Source organism: Dipodomys merriami, unplaced genomic scaffold (assembly GCF_024711535.1).
Source record: "Dipodomys merriami isolate MVZ:Mamm:240054 unplaced genomic scaffold, mDipMer1.0.p SCAF_15, whole genome shotgun sequence".
Classification (NCBI taxonomy): Eukaryota; Metazoa; Chordata; class Mammalia; order Rodentia; family Heteromyidae; genus Dipodomys; species Dipodomys merriami.
In genome coordinates this window covers 26,027,197-26,045,344 of record NW_027202826.1, presented here as the reverse complement: position 1 = coordinate 26,045,344, position 18,148 = coordinate 26,027,197, and the positions used below count along the sequence as shown (strand labels likewise).

Sequence of the window (18,148 nt, the reverse complement as noted above, 5' to 3'; positions counted from 1 at the left end):
ACCAGCTGTGACTCAGGTTAAGAATCTCTAATCTGAAATGGTCAGAACCACATAAATATTTGCTAATTATATAAGGCTTAACCTAATCACAACATTATATATTCTATAATTTATAAATTATTTACCACCAAATTTATCCTTTGTTTTTTATTATTAAATGCAACTATGGCATTTTTTTATACTTATCTCTCACCAAACTGTAAAGAACTAATAAAGAAAAAGAAAGTTTTGAGAGGAAGGATACAAATCAATGAGACTACCAACCAGATTTTGAGTAATCTTATATATTAAAGCTTTTATTTATCTTTCACTTAAACTTTGACTATTTAAATGCTTTTAAAATCATAGTGCATAGCTGTAAACTAAACTGCTATCAATCAAACATGTGAACACTGGGCTGGGAAGGTGGCTCAGTGGTAGAGTGCTTGCCTTGCATGCATGAGGCCCTGGGTTCGATTCCTCAGCACCACATAAACAAAAAGAAAAAAGCCGGAAGTGGCGTTGTGGCTTAAGTGGTAGAGTGCTAGCCTTGAGCTGAAGAGCTAAGGGACAGCGCCCAGGCCCAGAGTTCAGACCCCCACAACTGGACCCCCCAAAAAAGAAAGCAGTGGTGAGTTAAAAGATAATGAAATTAAAAGAGACAAGGGCTTTACTTGACCTCCTGGTAGATGACAGTGGGTCAGAAAGCAGAGAATATGACTGATTTCAGCCACCTTCTTAATTCAAAGTGTTGACTAGACATTTGTGCATTTAGTACTTTTCATAAAATTTTTGAAAAAAGAACAAAAACAGCCAGGTGCTGGTGGCTCACACCTGTAATCCTAGCTACTCAGGAGGCTGAGATCTGAGGATCGCAGTTCAAAGCCAGCTTGGCAGGAAAAGTCTATGAGACTCTTATCTCCAATTAAATACCAGAAAACCTGAAGTGGCGCTGTGGCTCAAGTGATAGAGTGCTAGCCTTGAGCTGAAGAGCTCCAGGACAGTGCCCAGGCCCAGAGTTCAAGTCCTACAATGGACAAAACAAACAAACAAACAAAAACCAAAAAAACATATCTGGTAATACTGCTAACTACTTTGTATGCTGGATGTTTCTAGAAGATGAGTCTATTTTAAGTCAACAAAGCCTAACATCAAAAATAGCTTTCTTGTATAATTCTCCATTTACAGTAGTTAAAACTTACCTTCTGCTATTGGTTATTACTTCTTAAAGCTATATAATAAGGGATTCTTAATCAGTCAGGCTTATGAAATTTGCAGTGCACAAGGTGTCATACTAAATTCTCTACCTCTTTATATTGAACATACAAGTAAGATAAGGGGATAAAAAAAAGTAACCATTTTCTAAGCAGGGCCCTGGTGGCTCACAGCTGCAATCCTAGCTATTCAGGAGGCTGAGATCTGAGGATCTCAGTTGTGGCCAGTCCAGGCAGAAAGTCAGTGAGACTTTCATCTCCAACAAACTACTCAAAAAAGCTGGAAATGGTGCTGTGCAGCTCGAGTGGAAGAGGCTGAGGGACAGATTCAAGCCCCAGGACTGGCAAAAACAAAAAAAACTTTCTGATTAATTGGAAGAATGAACAAATTTCAATCACACATAATACAAAATTTGCATCAAGGAAATCTAGTAACAACCACAAGTGAGCATTTAATTTTAATAACATTATGTTTAAATTTAATCACACTATGCTTAGCTATTATTAATAATTGTATCCCTTACTTTCCATGAAGTTCAAAACATTTACATCCTGATTTCTTCTAGATCTGAACTCTGTTGCTGTAAGAAAACAGCAACAAATTGGATTGGTCTTTTCCTCTTTCCATGCCAAGGTTAGGCACATTTGCCAATAATAAGGTACATGAGGGTGGAGAGGAACACTGACTATGAGAAAAATAAATCAGAGAACAGAAAACATTTCTGCATCAATAACTGTAGATTCAATTGCTCAAATGAAACTACTTTTCAAATGTCTTATCAAACACACACACACACACACACACACACACACACACACACACACACACACACACACACTTGATGAATCAAAGCATAACTGGTAGTTTTTTGAGGACCGGTATCCCCTATGCAAGATAAGACTTAAGGCCAGAGAAGATAGAAGCTGAGGCTTAAGAGGTGCAAATAAATAATACAGTTTCTACTTATGTAGATAGTTATCATGGTACGTTAATTAGAGGAAAAGGTGAGGAGAAGGTAAGGAAGAAATAAGGAGCTAATATTTAGCGAGAGCCTACTATATGCTAGGCATCTTCTATACAAACACCGGCACATTACCATTCCTATTACAAATGAGGAAATTGAGTCTCTGAGGGATTAAGAATCAGGATCAGGCTAAAAATGTAGGAAAGCCAGGATTTAAACTCAGTTATACTGCCACAACACCTTAATTTTTCATAATGTTCACCTACAAAGAGGAAGATGTAGGAGAAGAGAAAGTAAAAAAAAAAAAAAAAGATGAAGAAGAAGGTGGCAGATGATTAGGGAAGAAGCACAATTGGAAAATGAGCCTGAACATGAATAGAAAGGAGAAGGGTGGTAGGAAAGAAGCAGAAAAGGAATTTAAAGATGAGCAAATTAAGTAAGTTGCATAGGAAAGAAACACAAAGAAAAGGAATACTACCCACTTGAAATGCAGATTCTAAATAATTTTGATCACCTTTTGGACAACCTGAAACAATTTAATCATTATGTGTTTTGTTGTTGTTGTTGTTTCTGTGTGCTGATCCTAAGGCTTGACTCAGGGCCTTTGGCACTGACCTGATCTTTTTGCTCAAGACTACCTTACTACCATTTCAGCCACAGCTTCGCTTTCAGCTTTCTTGGTAGGTGATTGGAGATAAAAGTCTCACAGTCTTTCCTGCCTGAGGCAGCTCTAAACTTCTACCCTCAGAACTCAGTCTCACAAGTACCAAGGATTAAAGGTATGTGCCACCAGCACTAGAATAAGATAAAGTTATTCATTACTCTTAGGCAGGTAACAAATTGTACCTACGTCTTTGGTTAATAGTACTCCAGCTTAAAAAAAATTATTCCAGCCGGGTACGGTGGCTCACATCTGTAATCCTAGCTACTCAGGCAGCTGAGAGTCGAGGATCAAGGTTCAAAGCCAGCCTGGGCAGGAAAGGCCGTGAGACTCTTATCTCCAATAAACCACCAGAAAACTGGAAGTGGGGCTGTGGCTCAAGTGGTAGAGCGCTAGCCTTGAGCTGAAGAGCTCAGGGACATTGCCCAGGCCCAGAGTTCAGGTCCCACGACCAACCAACCAACAAACAAAATTACTCCATTTATTTCCCATTCTCTCTGTGATTTCAGTAAATATATCTCAGATCTCAGCCTCTTGAGTAGGTAGGATTACAGGCATGAGCCACTAGTGGCCAGTTTCATCAAGCTTTTTAGATAGGATTGACGTCATTGACATTTTGGGCTGAGCAATACTTTGTGTAGGGGATTATTTTGTGCATTATGGAATATTTTCTAGTATCCTAGCCCCCTTACTATTGGATTCCAGTAGTATCCTGCTACTCTGAACAATTAGAAATTACCTTTGTCAGTCTTCTGAGGCAAAATTACCCTCAGTTGAGAACTACTGATTTAAAGGTTCTACTTTAGATACTGATAAAAAATGAAAAACAGCAGGGTCAGCTGGTCCTAATTAAGTCTTGATCACTTGGTGGGGTGGCTTATATCTTCCAAAGAGTCCAAATACTTCTAAAAATACTTAAATAATATTCAGATATATCTACTTTTGCTACCATGTTGAAATACAAGTATCATGAATATTGTGGATGGTTTGCTTATCTGCCAAAGTATGGTCTGTGGGCACAGCATAGACATTAGCTGAGAGTCTGGGAGAGATGCAAATTTTCAGCTCTTACCTCAGACCAACTGCATCAAAATATCTATTTAATGAGAAATTATATTTACAAACATCCAAGTTAAGGAAGCACTGTTTTGTAATGCCTTCCTCTTGGGGCCCCTTTCTGGGTTTCTAACTGTAAAGGCTGAAAATCTTAAACACTACCTGTGTTGGATTTATTTTCGATTAAGGTTCTGGTTGAAAATTACATCCAACAGTTAACACTTGCAAGCTGCTATGTGCCAGGGATGGCTTTAATTGCACTTTTTGTATAGTGTTAACTCATGTGATCCCTCCAGTAATCTCCTGAGGTTGATATAATGATGACTGCTATTAGGCAGAATGGTGGGAATCATAATCTAATGAAGAAACTGAAGCCCACAGAGGAGGGCTAATTAATTCACCTATAGTTACCCTAAGTGCAAACACAGATTTCTCCACATATTTCCAATAATAATCAAAAAAGACACACAAACTATTTCCTTCTTTCTTTCTTTCTTCTTTTTTTTTTCTGTCGGTCATGGGGATTGAACTCTGGGCCTGGGTGCTGTCTCTCAGCTCTTCCGTTCAAAGCTAGCACTCTACCACTTTAGGCACAGCACCATTTCTGGCTTTTTCTGTTTACGTGATGCTGAGGAATCAAACCCGAAACTCATGCATATGAGACAAGCATTACCACTGAGCCATCTTCCCAGCCCTGTCTTCATCTTTTCTAACTGATCATTTCATAAAAACTCTGATAAACACTGTTATAGAAATTCCTTCAGTTATTTCCTTAATTATTCCAGGCATTTCAAACTATAAAACAGAGAGCTATGGTATCATTGAAAGGAAATAAAATGTATCTCACCCAAAGAGTGGAGGATTATATCTTTAGCGTAAGCAAGAGTCGAGACTAAGATAATAGTATTTATTAGTATTAGAATTCAGAAAGGTATAAAGTTAAAAACTAAATATATATTGGGATAGCAAGGTGGCTCAGTGGTAGAGTGCTTGCCTTGCATACATGAGGCCCTGGGTTCGATTCCTCAGCACCACATAAGCAGAAAAAGCTGAAAGTGGCGCTGTGGCTCAAGTAGTAGAGCCCTAGTCTTGAGCTGAAGAGCTGAGGGACCCAAGCCCAGAGTTCAGGCCCCAAAACTGACCAAAAAACAAATAAAAAAAAAACCCCGATAAATATATAAGTCAATAGCTGGAAACTAGCAGCAAGAAAATGTATGGGACGAATGCCTTCCATAGTATCAATAATATAAAAGCTTACTATAGACTTATAAACAAAACTGTTCCCTTATGTCTATATGAAAATATACAAGATTTATAAATTTATAGGATTGTAAAAGAAAGTAGAAAGTGGATTATTCAATGATCAGGGAAAAAAAGCACAATAGCCCAAACAGTACATAAAATCATTTCAAAGAGATATGATATATAGAATAGCAAACAAAACCATAAATGTATTTACACGAAATATAGCCATTTATTTAGTTAATTATACTATAATTTCTAGACAAAAATATTTAAGTATGAATATATATAATATATATAATTTTTACATCCTAACATGGCAGTCTTATTGATAGTGTTCCCTGCTGGCCAGATGACTAAATCAGCACTCTCCTCATGCACTTGGGTACAACCTTTTATTTATTTATTTATTTTTGAGAAAATACCGTACAGAGGGGTTACAATTACATGGGCAAGATAACGAGTACATTTCTTATCAAGCATTGTTGCCTCCTCCTTTGTTTCCCCTTCCCATCTCTTTCTCCCCACCCAAAGTTGTAAGGTTTTTTGACATAACGACTTGTACATGTCATTGTTGCAATAGGTCCACCTCTATCTCTATTTAAACGATTTGTTTTTGCCCTTCCCCTCCACAAATTATGCCAACATCAAATACAGTGAGAGCAGGGGTTATACGGTGGGGGAAGGATATACAAAGCAACAAAGAAATAATCTTATCAATGTGTTAGAAACAATCGCATGAAGGAAAAAACAACCTTTCTTGAGTGAATGAACTTCTTTGTGATGTTTTTAGAGGCTTCAAGGAGTTTGTCTCACTAATCTAGCTCTTCCATGCCTAAGAGTTTGTTTCAAGGCAGAATTGTGAGGATTTACAAGCAAAGATTTTTTTTTTCATACAGCATTACTTATGAAAGAAAGTTTGAAATGATTTAAAATGTGCACTATTAGGGGAATGAAATATTAGCCACCATATAGATATGTGTGCGCGCATACGGGTACACACACACATACACACATGTATAATGTGTGTATGTATGTGCAGGTTTTAGGGCCTGAATTCAGGGCCTAGGCATTGTCCCTGAGCTTTTGTGCTCATGGCTAAAGCTTTACCACTTCAGTCACAGCTCCACTTCTGGCTTTTCCGTGATTATTTGGAGATGAAAGTCTCACTGACTTCCATGCTGAGGCTAGCTTTGAACTATGATACTCAGATCTCAGCCAGGATTAGAGGTCACATGACTTTTATAAATCAGACTCTGAGATCAAGAGTTAACGATGGGAAGTCACCACAGGCACCATGGGACCGGCCCCTGCTTTGGGTGAGGAGGTCCATCTTCAGTCATTCAGGCTGTGATGCCACTGACATTACAAATACAAAATAAAAGTCAGAAGATGTTTAGTCTTCCAGCTACGCAGAAGGTCACAGACTGGTTTCCGTAAAGCCACCCTCACTGTTAAGAACACAATGGAATCATCACTTACGCACACAATTTTCAACATATCTGTGAACAGCTATTTCTGATCCCTTCAGGCCCTTGGATATCCTCCTTCCTTATTTCTCCTAGGTGCCTACTTTAAACCTTTCTCTAAGGTTTTCTTTGTTATGATATTTAGTTTTAATCAGACCTCCTTTGCTAATCATCCTACCTGCAAAGATTTAAGTCCTAAGGATAGAGGAAACTTACTTAGCTTTTACAAAAGAACTAGGTAAGCCGGGTCCAGTGGCTTACTCCTCTAATCCTAGCTACTCAGAAGGCTGAAATCTAAGGATCATGGTTCAAAGCCAGCCCAGCAGGAAAAGCCATGAAACTCTTATTTCCAATAAGCCACCAGAAAAACCGAAGTGGCGCTGTGGCTCATGAGCTGACAGTGCTCAGGCCAGAGTTCAAGCCCCATTACCGACAAAAAAAAAAAAAAAAAAAGGACGTAAGGATAAATGGTAACCAATACATTGGTATCAATATCAGATTTCAGTATTACATGAAATACATTTTGATCTAGTATTTTAATAACAATCAGCCAAAGACAGATGTTAAAAGGATACACTTTGGCAGAAGTCTTCTAAGTTGAGGAAAAGGAATATCTTTCAGTCAGAAATGGAAAGGAAAAACAATGAATGAAGAAAAGGCTGTATATGGAGAAGGCTTTCGCTGGGAAAACAGCTCACAGAAGAAACTTGCTTCTTATCAAAAAGGGAACTGAAGTAAACAGAAACAGAAAGGGGAGCAATAACAGAAAACTGAGCAGCTGATGGGGAGCTGGGGAACACAAGTGAGCTGCCTTTACAACACACCATCTCACCCTGATGGAGATAAGAAGGCATCTGCTGGCTGCTGACTTCAATTTCCTCTTAATATCCACCAGGCTGCTAAGCTTCTGGAACTCTGAGTGAGCATGGTAAGCAGAAAGGACAGCAGCTAATTAGCTTTGGTCCTGTGTAATTGTTTTCATGGAAAAGTTCACTGTAGCTAGGCGAAAGAGTGCACTCCTGTAATCCCAGGGCTCATGAAGCTAAAGGAGGAGGATCTCAAGGCCAAACAGGGATACATTGTATGTTAAGACCCTATCTCAAAACAAAACAAAAAAGTGCTATCAATTACAAGTTGTACAACTTACTCCATTTATAATTTGGAGTCCACACTGTCCCTGCAACAAAAACAAAGTGAACAAAAAAAAGAGGGAATAAAACATCACTTCATAAAAACTAAAATGAGTCCTTAGAATATATTTTTCCTTCAAATTATCTTTAAATTGACAAAATTATTCTCACCATTACATGGCAGTACATAGAAATCTTAAACTTCATTTGCAGGCATTAAAATCGCTAGTAAAACAAGGCTTTGTGATATTACCAAGAAACGATTTATCACAAAAGCTTGCTTCTAACATCAGTAGATTGGGTTGGATAATTATTTACTTTTGCTTCTTTTTGGCCTCTTGGTGCTGATGTAAGATGAAATGCGATGTAGGGTGTGATTTTCAATTATTGTGTATGTGAAATCAGAGTGGATAAACCATGAGGTTTAAAATAAAATAAAAATAACACCTTCAAGGGAGTATAGGAAAACGAAATGACATTTCACGAGGGAAGCAGGTGACAGGGAATGTTTCCTAGCTTTCTGTCGCATCTATTTTACTTATACCCTTACCAATTTTGGTTAAGACCAGAGTTTTTGATAAGGTCTATCTACATTACAGTATCGATGAAACGCACGCCAACCTAATACAAGTATCTTACATATGCTTTTACCATTATTTGAAAATTCGCGTGGGAAACTTAAGTTCTGATGCACCTGTCACCCCCAAGGGAGTTCTTGCAGCTGTTTTCTCCACTTCCAGTTGAGCAAGGAAGAGGAAACAACTTTACTGAGTCATGCTGGTAAGTTAACCCAGGAAAACCACCGAGGAAGGGAAACAGGAAGATCTCCTAGCTCTCAGTCAGTTACCATCTCCTCCTATGATCCTCATAGCGATCACCTCTGCTAAGGCATATTTTGTGTACACTAGATGTTAAAACAAGATAAAGTTATAGTTTCCAAACCTATTTTGTGATGATAAAATAAAGTTATAGTTTCCAAACCTATTTTGTGATGATAAGATAAAGTTATAGTTTCCAAACCTATTTTGTGATGATAAGATAAAGTTATAGTTTCCAAACCTATTTTGTGATGATACTGGAGTTTGAGAAATGTGACCAAAAAGGAAACGTGGAGAGGAACCGGGTAACAGATACCAATACTGATGATCCCAAAGATCCTTGAGATAAGATTCTTGGGCCTTGGTGTGGATGTGAAAGACTCGCTCGGGTGGTGGATGGTTTGGAAGGTCTTATCACTGTGTTGGTGGGTTCACCCCCAGGTAAAACCAATTTTTTAAACTGCCTGCCTCTTCTGATGTCCATTCACTCCCTTTATTTAATCAGATCGGACGCAGCTCCCCGCAGCCCCCTGGGCACTCTTTCCCCTGGGGACCAAACCCAACGCCCCAGTGTTGTTCTTTTCTTCTTCTTCTGGGTTTGGATGAAGTTTAGATTCCCATCTGTGGGTCGTGCGAAGAACTGGCACGGGGGGGGGGGGGGGGGGGGAGAGTCCCGGTCCCGGCCGCTCCGGGCTCCTCCGCGCGCGCCGCCCGCCCGGCCGGCCGGGGAGGCGAGGGCGCCCCGCCGCGCGGGGACTCCAGGTGAGCGCCCGGAAACGCGGGGCGGAGGGCGGGGGGGGGGGGCAAGTTACTGGAAAGCGTTTCCAGGTGAGGAAGGCTCCGGGGAAGGGGCGGTTGGCGCGGGCGTTCCCAGCGAGCCCACCTGCCCGGCCGCCCCGTCGGGGACGGCTCAGCCCCGGGACCCCGCGGCCCCGCCCGCCGGCAGCGCCGTCCAACCGCTGCTCGAGCGGCTTTCCGGAACGCCGGGGGGGCCCAGCCGCCTCCCTCCGCCCCGCCGGTCCGCGCTCACCTGCTCGCTGCCCTCCAGCGGCGGCCCGCGCCGCCGCGGGCTCGCCCCGGGCTCCCGCTCCGTCCCCGCCGCCGCCGCCGCCCGCTCCGCCGGCGCCTCGCCGTCCTCGTCGCGATCCTCGTCGCCGCCGCCGCCGCCGCCCCGCAGCAGCTCCCCGGCCGAGCACATCCTCGCCAACTCCCGCGGCCCGTTGGGCCACACCGCGAGACGCCCGGCAGCCGCCCCAGTCGGAGCGCAGCGCCCGCCGCGGCTGACAGGAGCCTCCGCCGCAGCGCCCCGCCGGCCCCGGCGCGCCAAGTGTGGGAGCCGCCCGGCCGCTCCTGTGAGCCGCTCGCCCCGCCCTCGGGGCGGGGCCACGCGGGGCGGGGCCTCGAAAAGGGCTGGGCCGTGGGGAGTGAGGGGGCGTGGTCCGAGGGGGTGGGGCCACCGGGCGGAGACGCCAAGGGGCGGGGCCGGAAGATAAGGGCCAATAAGGGGTGAGTGTGTGTGTGTGTGTGTGTGTGTGTGTGTGTGTGTGTGTGTGTGTGTCTGTGTCTGTCTGTCTGTCTGTCTGTCTGTCTGTCTGTCTGTCTGTCTGTCTGTCTGTCTGTCTATGGACTGAGGACTGAGAGTTTACGTAATAAAGATTGTGCCAAACACTATGGGAGAGAGTATAGGAAAGACTGGGAACTTGAGAGCGATTGTGTTGTGTGTCTGAGAGAATATTAGAACATGCATATGGGAGTCTGTAGTTGTGCACTTGTGAGACACGTGTCTACATACGTTGTGTGAAGAATGTATGTGCTTTTGTCAAGATAGGATTGTGAGAAAAAGTAGGTACGAGAATGAGCAACGGAGTGAAAGCGTGAGAAGCAAAGTGTGAGAGTTGTGTGTGAAAGAATCTGTGTAAGTTAGAGATATTTTGTGAGGGACAGGTGAGGGGTGTGTGAAAGACAGGAACACACACACACACACACACACACACACACACACATACACGTTCTGGTCGCTGCTGGGGCGTGCCTGAGTGTGTTGAGGATGGTCTGTTCTTCAGCATAGCTGTCCAGCCTTCGCATTTTCCTGCCTCTTTTCTCCCACTCCTTCCAAATTCTCGCCTCATATTTCTCTGAAGGGAGGTGTCTCTTTCTCTCTTGAGTATCTGTTGGAGTGTACCCGTTGTTGTAGCTTTGGGATCATTTAGTGATGTGTCTACCTTTGTGTATATTTCTATAGATGAAATGTCTCAGTGACTGGTAATCCTTGTAATCCTTTCTTCTCGCTATTCTTATCCATTTTGTTAAAGGACTTTCCAATTAAAAAAATAATAATTAGCAAGCTTTTGTGTTTTATCCCTTACATTGGGAAAATGAGTGTATTAATAAAAATAGGGTTATCTGCCAGTGGAAGGCAAAAAGATACATGAGTATGATATGAGATCTACTAAAATGTTTTCAGGCCCAGAGAAGGAAGGAATTAAATGAGGCAGGAACTCACAGGATGTCTTTAACGATATGCGTCCTGTTTCTTGGTAGTCAGATGACAGTTGTCTTTTTCCCCACAAGCCTCTCAAGCACACTGCTTCTCCTGTACACACACACATGACATCACATACAGGTGGTCATTTGCACACACAGTCTACCCCAGTGTGGAATGGACACCTAGCCTATTTCTTATACACACAGAATCTCTCACATATAATCTCAAAAAAAATAGGAATTGTTTCTCCTGCACATTCAGTTTCCCTAACAAGTAGAAAAACATGCTTTTGGATATCACAAATGGGAAGAACAAAATGAATATGGTTTAATTCCTTTCTCAAAAGCCTTTAAAACCCTTGAGGACAGTATTGACTTTTATAGATGTATAATTAGAAACCAATGTCGCCATGGGAACCTGGAAATCTCTCTGATGGGCCTTGTTCCTTTCTTCTAATGGCATTACTTTCCTGTTCGAAATTTTGGTTTGGCTATGATTTCTTATAAAAAAAAAGTGACTGCATTTTTTAAAAAAATAAAACTTTAGGATTACTTATAGTATGAACCTTCCTCCTTTACTGTCAAACGAGGGCCTTAACATATGGATGTCCTTCCTCTTGGCCCAGTATCCTCTAACTTTGCAAGTCAAATGGGGATGCACCCCTAAGGGATGAACAGAAACTCCTTTCACACATGAGGACTCAAACGGATTTATTCTTCTATTGTCTTTAGCTGTCCAATGGGGTTTAGGAGCAACATATCAGTTTATGAGTACAATGATAATGTCACCCCTCCCATCATTCCCCCGGTTCTCTCCCAACCTCCTCTATCACCACAGGTTTCCTGCTTCCATTTCCTGGTTCACATTTGTACACTGAATATTATGACTCCATTTGTCTGTCCTTCCTCCCCTTGCCTTCATCCCTCTGACAGAACATTTTTCAGTTTCTTGGTATTTTCTTCAACTCTAAGTTAGATGTTCAAAGGAGTTACCCATTGGAATCTTCCCCAGCGTCTACCACACTAGGTCAATTTTTGTTGTGTACATAATATACACATATGACCCATATATGCTTTTATATATGTTCACAACTGATAACTATCCCCCACATATGACAAAAGAAATATACCCATTTTCTCTCTGAGCCTGAGTTACTCAGCATAAATTTTTCTAGGTCCATCCATTTCCCTACAAATGACATACTGTTCCTCCTAATACATGAGTAAAATTCCATTATATATAATACATGATATAATATATCATATACTATATGATTCCATTATATATTACTATCACCATTTCTTGAAGTATTTATCCACTGGTGGGCATCTGGACTATTTCCATAACTTAGCTACAGTGAATAGTGCAGCAATGAATATGGGTGGTCAAGAGGCACAGGATGAAAAGAAATACAGAGGTTGGCTTATTTGGCTTAGGGGATGTCTTACTCAAGTCCTGTAGTCTAGAATATATTGTCCCATCTTTGGTTAACTCAGACTTCTCGATTCTTTGAGAAGTGTATTCATTCAATGTTTCAGCAGGTGTTTATTTCCCAAGGACTACTAGCCATTAGGCTCCAGTATTATATCTCTATTCTCATGAAACTTCCATTTTCATCTCCTAATTGTAGACTGCTTCTCTTGGCAAAAGCCAAGATTCTTTTTTTTTAAATCTCAGTGACCAGAACCTTCTGATCCTCACTTATGACTGAAGTCAGAATCTTTCATTTTCTTAATATTGTCTACTTTCCCAGGGTTCCTTTTGGAGGAGATATTCTCTTGTTCCATATTTTATTTTTCCGCCTGGAGATCTGGAGAGTCACCTCTTTGTACGAATCTAATAATAGCACCATACACAGAAACATTATTCACATTGCATCCCAGAGCATACACTTTCAAACATATCTTTAGAGAAGAGTGGGTTGTTTCCACTCTGTTGCTGCACTGCACGCTATGAATAGCATAAAGCTACCAGCCAGTTTCCCATGGGAAATGTAAGGTTATTATTACCTAGGCAACTATAGCACATTATCTTCAATTGTATGAAGTTTAGCTGGAGTTTTGTTAACTTGTTTACCTGTGTTTCCCTGGGAATTTAGAGTGTAGCAAGAAACGGGTGCTAGTCTAAGAAATGGCCTGGGTCATTCACATGTCATTTGTGCAGTTGCTGTGAGAACAAGAACTTGGAATCTCCCATTTTCATGCTTTGACTTATTTTTAATGTCATTAAAATAAACCAAAAGACACTTCATTTGTTCATCTTTCCAGAGAGAAAAATGTGCAAGTCAGAGTGGCTTGGACACAATTGATCATTGGACACAATTGATGTTTGGGATGTGGTGGGGGGAGCTAATTATTTGTAGAAACAACATCACAATTCATTTTGCCATTTGATTTCTTTGACATACTCCAAAGTTATTTTATTATGTATTTTCTACAATTTAATTTTTGCCTTTCTCATTACCTATCAAAGTCTTCAGCATGGGAGTATATTTTCGAAGCATTTGAAATCTTAACTGAAATTCTGGGAAATGCTACAGTTCTATAAATTTATAGTTCTATAAATTTAATGGAAAGAGAATTCACTGGCGAACTCTTGCTTCCTTTAAGGTTTTGCGGTACAAGGGAAATGGTGTCAGGGAACTGCTGAGCCAATGCCCTCTGACTCTTCTCTAACTTTCCTGAGAGTCACTTCTGATTTTTGAATTAATCTCCATCTTCTCTTTTATCCCCTGCCTCCCTTTTTTATTTTTATTTTTGCTGTGACTGCTGAGTTCTCCCCTTTGATAGGATTAGTATCACTTTTTTAAGTATTGAAAATAAGAAAGTTACTAGTAGCTCATTCCTGTAATCCAAGCTAGTCAGGAGGCTGAGATCTGAGGACTGAGGTTCAAAGCCAGCCCCGGCAGGACAAGTTTGTGAGACTCGCCTCCAATTAACCACCAGAAAGCCAGAATGGAGCCGTAGCTTAAGTAGTAGAGCCTCAGCCTTGAGCAAAAATGCTAAGGGACAGTGCCCAGGCCTGAGTTCAAGTTCCATTTCTCTCTCTCTCTCTCTCTCTCTCTCTCTCTCTTTCTCTCTCTCTCTCTCTTCTCTCTCTCTTTCCCTCTCTCACACACACAGTATTAAAATGTAAACAATTACAAATTATCATTTAATAAATGTCAGCATTTAAAAAATCTAGTGAAATCAATATAAATAATACTTTAGGGAAATCATTTGAAGCTCTGTAAATGGACTGAACAGTACAGCTATCCATAACCTTTGGCTCATTCACCTTAGAACTAGGAAATAATTCGAAAGGGTGTGGACTGGGCTATGGGGAAAGATTCGTGAAAGAGTACAAAGTTTCATTTGGACAGGAGGAATAAAGTTTCCAGATGTCTTATACAGTTCATTATTAATAACACCCTGCTGTATACTTTAGAATTTCCAAAAGAGACTTAAAAAGTTCTCATGATAAAATAATGATAAATACAGCTATATAATTAGCTGGCCCTAACCATCCTACAAAGTGTATATATCAAAGCTCATATTACTTCATATATACATATAATTATTATTTGTCCATCAAAAATCAATTTTTTGATGGTACTGGGGTCTGAATTCAGGGACTTGTACTTGCCAGACAGGTACTCTACCACTTGAGCCACACCCTCACCTTCTAAAAATAAGATACTTTTTGAAAGGGGGAAAATGCTTTTGTTGTTCAAGGCAGAGCTATCATGGAAAGCTAAAACTTGTCTAAAACTCCTCTTCTAGGGAAGTGGTCCAGTAAACTGTGGTATATCTACTGAAATATATAAGGCCTTAAAACCATTAAGATGAACGTTTTCTATCAGTGTGAGATACTTACTTGTTTCTGGTGGTACTTGGATTTTAACTTTGTGTTTTGCTAGGCAGACACTCTGTTTGAGACATACTGCTAGGCCTTTTTGCTAAGGTTATTGTTTACATGGTATATTACCTTTGGTCTAGAACAACCTATATTACCTTTGGCCTTGAACAACCTGGACCACAATCTTCTGTTTATGTTTTCCACTGAAGCTGAGATGATACATGCATAACATTACACCCAGCTTTTTATATTGAGATGGGGCTTCTGTTTTTTGTGTGTTTGTTTTGTTCTTTTGGCATTGTTCTTATTGTTTTTCCCCAGGATAACTTTGTAGTTACTATGGCCCTCCTATTCTCACCCTCTGGATGGCTGTGATGACAGCTACACAGCTGATGGTGATATTTTGGTTGCAAACTCTAGCCTAGGATGGCTTTGAACTGCAGTCCTCCTGATCTCTACCTCCCAAGCAGATAGGACTACAGAAAGGAACTACCAGAGATACTGGCCAAACAATGTTTAAATACAATGTTAGCCATAGCACACCGATGATAGGAACACTCTTCCATTATCCTGTATTCCAGCAATTAGGAAGCAAACAATAGTACAGAATTCAGCTTTGCGAGGGTTTGAGATTATATCTATATGTTTTGTGAACACATAGATCAAACTTTGAGGACACTTTTTAAATGTCATCTTGGACAATATGATTATAGGTGATGCATTTCTTTGTTAAATTAATTTTAATATTGCAATTTAAAAATAGATCACCCTTTTTTTAAAAAAAATAAAAGATCTATATCTGTTTCCTTGTCAAATGGCATGGTTAGTACCCAATGTCTGGTTGATTCAACTTTGTAGCAGAAAAGTTCTATTACCTTTTGTTGAATAATTTAGCTCTTGAATGGGTTTGGATCTTTTATTCATGTTGTCCTCAATAATTTAGAATCTTAAGAGTTGGGAGAGAATTTAAGAGGCAGTTTAGAGATAACTCTCCCCCAAGGTTGCATTCCCTTCTGTAACTCCCTGACAGATGGTCACCCTCTTTCTGTTTGAAGGCTTCCAACTTACTACTTCATGATACCACCTGTTCAATTACTGGATTTAATTGCTAGAAAGTTCTTCCCATCTACTGAATTGAAACTAGATCCTTCTCTACACCTCCTATTGATCCTAATGAATTTCTGAACTACAAGAGAGAGAGAGAAAATATCTTCATTACCTTCAAGACAAACCTTTGGAATTTAAAAAAGTGTAATTTGTCTTCACCTTAGACTTTATTCTTTGCTGTTAATGGATAGACTTTGGACTTTGCCATTGCAATCTGTGCCTCTTTATTTTGTTTTATTTTATTTTTTTGGTGCCATCCTGGGACTTGAACTCAGGGCCTGGGCACTGTTCCTGACCTTCTTTTGCTCAAGGCTAATGCTCTACCCAGATCCACTTTTGGGTAATTTATTGGAGATAAGAATCTCACAGACTTTCCTGCCTGGGCTGGCTTCCAACAGGAGTCGCCTGAGTAGCTAGGATAACAGGAGTGAGCCACCAGCAGCATGCTGGGCCTCTTTAAGAGAAAGTGTATCCATTACTCATGGGCAGATAAGTTGTACCTACTTCTTGTGTCAATAATACTACAGCTTTAAAAAATCATTCCACTGGAAGTGGTGCTGTAGCTCAAGTGGTAGAGCACTAGCCTTGAGCTGAAGAGCTAAGGGACAGTGCCCAGGCCCAGAGTTCAAGCCCCACAACTGACAAAAAAACAAAAAAATAAAAAATAAATAAAAATTTAAAAAATCATTCCACTTATTTTACCATCCAGTCTGTGATTTCAGTAGCGACTATTCCTGGGCTCAAGAATGACATTTACTGAAAAAGCAAATACATTTCACCCTTCCCTGCCTCTTTTGCCACTGTAATTGGCTTACGGATTGACACTGGACCCAAATTAGGTAAATCAGAGTCAATGAAACTCAGTTCTTGGACTTCAGGTTGTATAACAGAAGTAAAATCCTGTGTACAGGACTGATCTGTGATAATATGCTTGGAACTGAAGGAAGCTTGCTTCATAGGACCTACAAGTAAATTAAGTCAATCTGACAGAATTCATGATTGATAGATGAACACTTTTAGCCACCCACTACAAACATTAGAACTACAAAGAATGTATTCTTTAGTCTGTTAGCAAAAAAAAAAAAATCTATCACCATAATGTTGCCCCTTTTATCTCTCATAAGCCATGGTGGGTGACTTTTTATTACTTATTAAAGGAGACAGAATGATGAGTGGTAAGAAAATGGATAGTTCTGTTACTGCCAAACTGTAGAAAATTTGGAAATCCTGGTAACATTTTTTTGCTTCTGATTTTCACCATCAATAAAATGAGCAGGTTGGGTTGGATAATTTGAAATACATCATCCTGCTTTAAAATTTGATGTTTCTATATAACCAGATCTAACCAAAGTATCTTGGCCATTTTCCTTTGCATTTAGGTTATATTGGGGTTTGAACTCAGGTTCCTGTGCTTGTGAAGCAGTCGCTCTACCATTTGAGACACTTTTCAAGCCCTTTTTCCTGTTGATTGTTTTTGAGATAGGGTCTCCTTTGATGCCAGGGCTGGCCTGGATTGTAGTATGCTATTTCTGCTTCCCTTTGTTGCTAGAATGACAGGGGCATACCACCATGCCCAATGTTGATTGAGATGGAGTCTCATGAATGGGCTGATCTTGAACTACCATCCCCCAATCTCTGTCTCCCAAGTAGGTAGGATTCCAGGATTATACCACTGAACTTGATGTCTAGTTTTTAAAGCAAAGGGTTGAAAGCAGTTTCTCATGCTATATCTTCTTTGGCCAGTCATAGCTAAAATTCCCAATATTATTTTCTCAATCTCTCCTCACTGCCACTTCCCACCCCCCATCTTTTGGAGTTTTTTTGTGCAATATATACTGTCTTGTGCAAATATACAGTCCTTTTGTAATTACAAAAGGACATATTTCAAGGCTACATATTTAAATAATTCTTTCTTTTTGCACAGCAGAAAAGTAGGCTTAGAATTCCTTTTTCTCCAATCTTTTATTTTGTAAAGTTTCAAAATTCCCCCAAAGTTACAAGGATCACACAATGAGTACCCAAAGAGCTATCACTCAAATTGTATAGTTAATATTTTGCTATATTTTCTTTGCTGTGTTCATTTTTGGTCAACCTGAATGCCCACATGAAGAAGCACTCTTCCCAAGAATATTTAGAAAGATCTGGAGAGGTAGAGATGGTAGAACTGTAGAAGTAAATAGTTTTA

At 40.4% G+C, this 18,148-nt stretch overlaps 1 protein-coding gene across 1 annotated transcript in view; it reads right to left on the bottom strand.

The window, feature by feature from the left end:
* Nucleotides 1-9,862, bottom strand: part of Fam241a (family with sequence similarity 241 member A) — a 33,219-nt gene extending 23,357 nt beyond the window's left edge. The window contains exon 1 of the mRNA XM_070022466.1: nt 9,565-9,862. Within this exon, the coding sequence (XP_069878567.1) occupies nt 9,565-9,732 (168 nt within the window). The 5' untranslated portion in view covers nt 9,733-9,862. The remainder of the gene's footprint in view (nt 1-9,564) is intronic.
* Nucleotides 9,863-18,148: the final 8,286 nt, after the last annotated feature.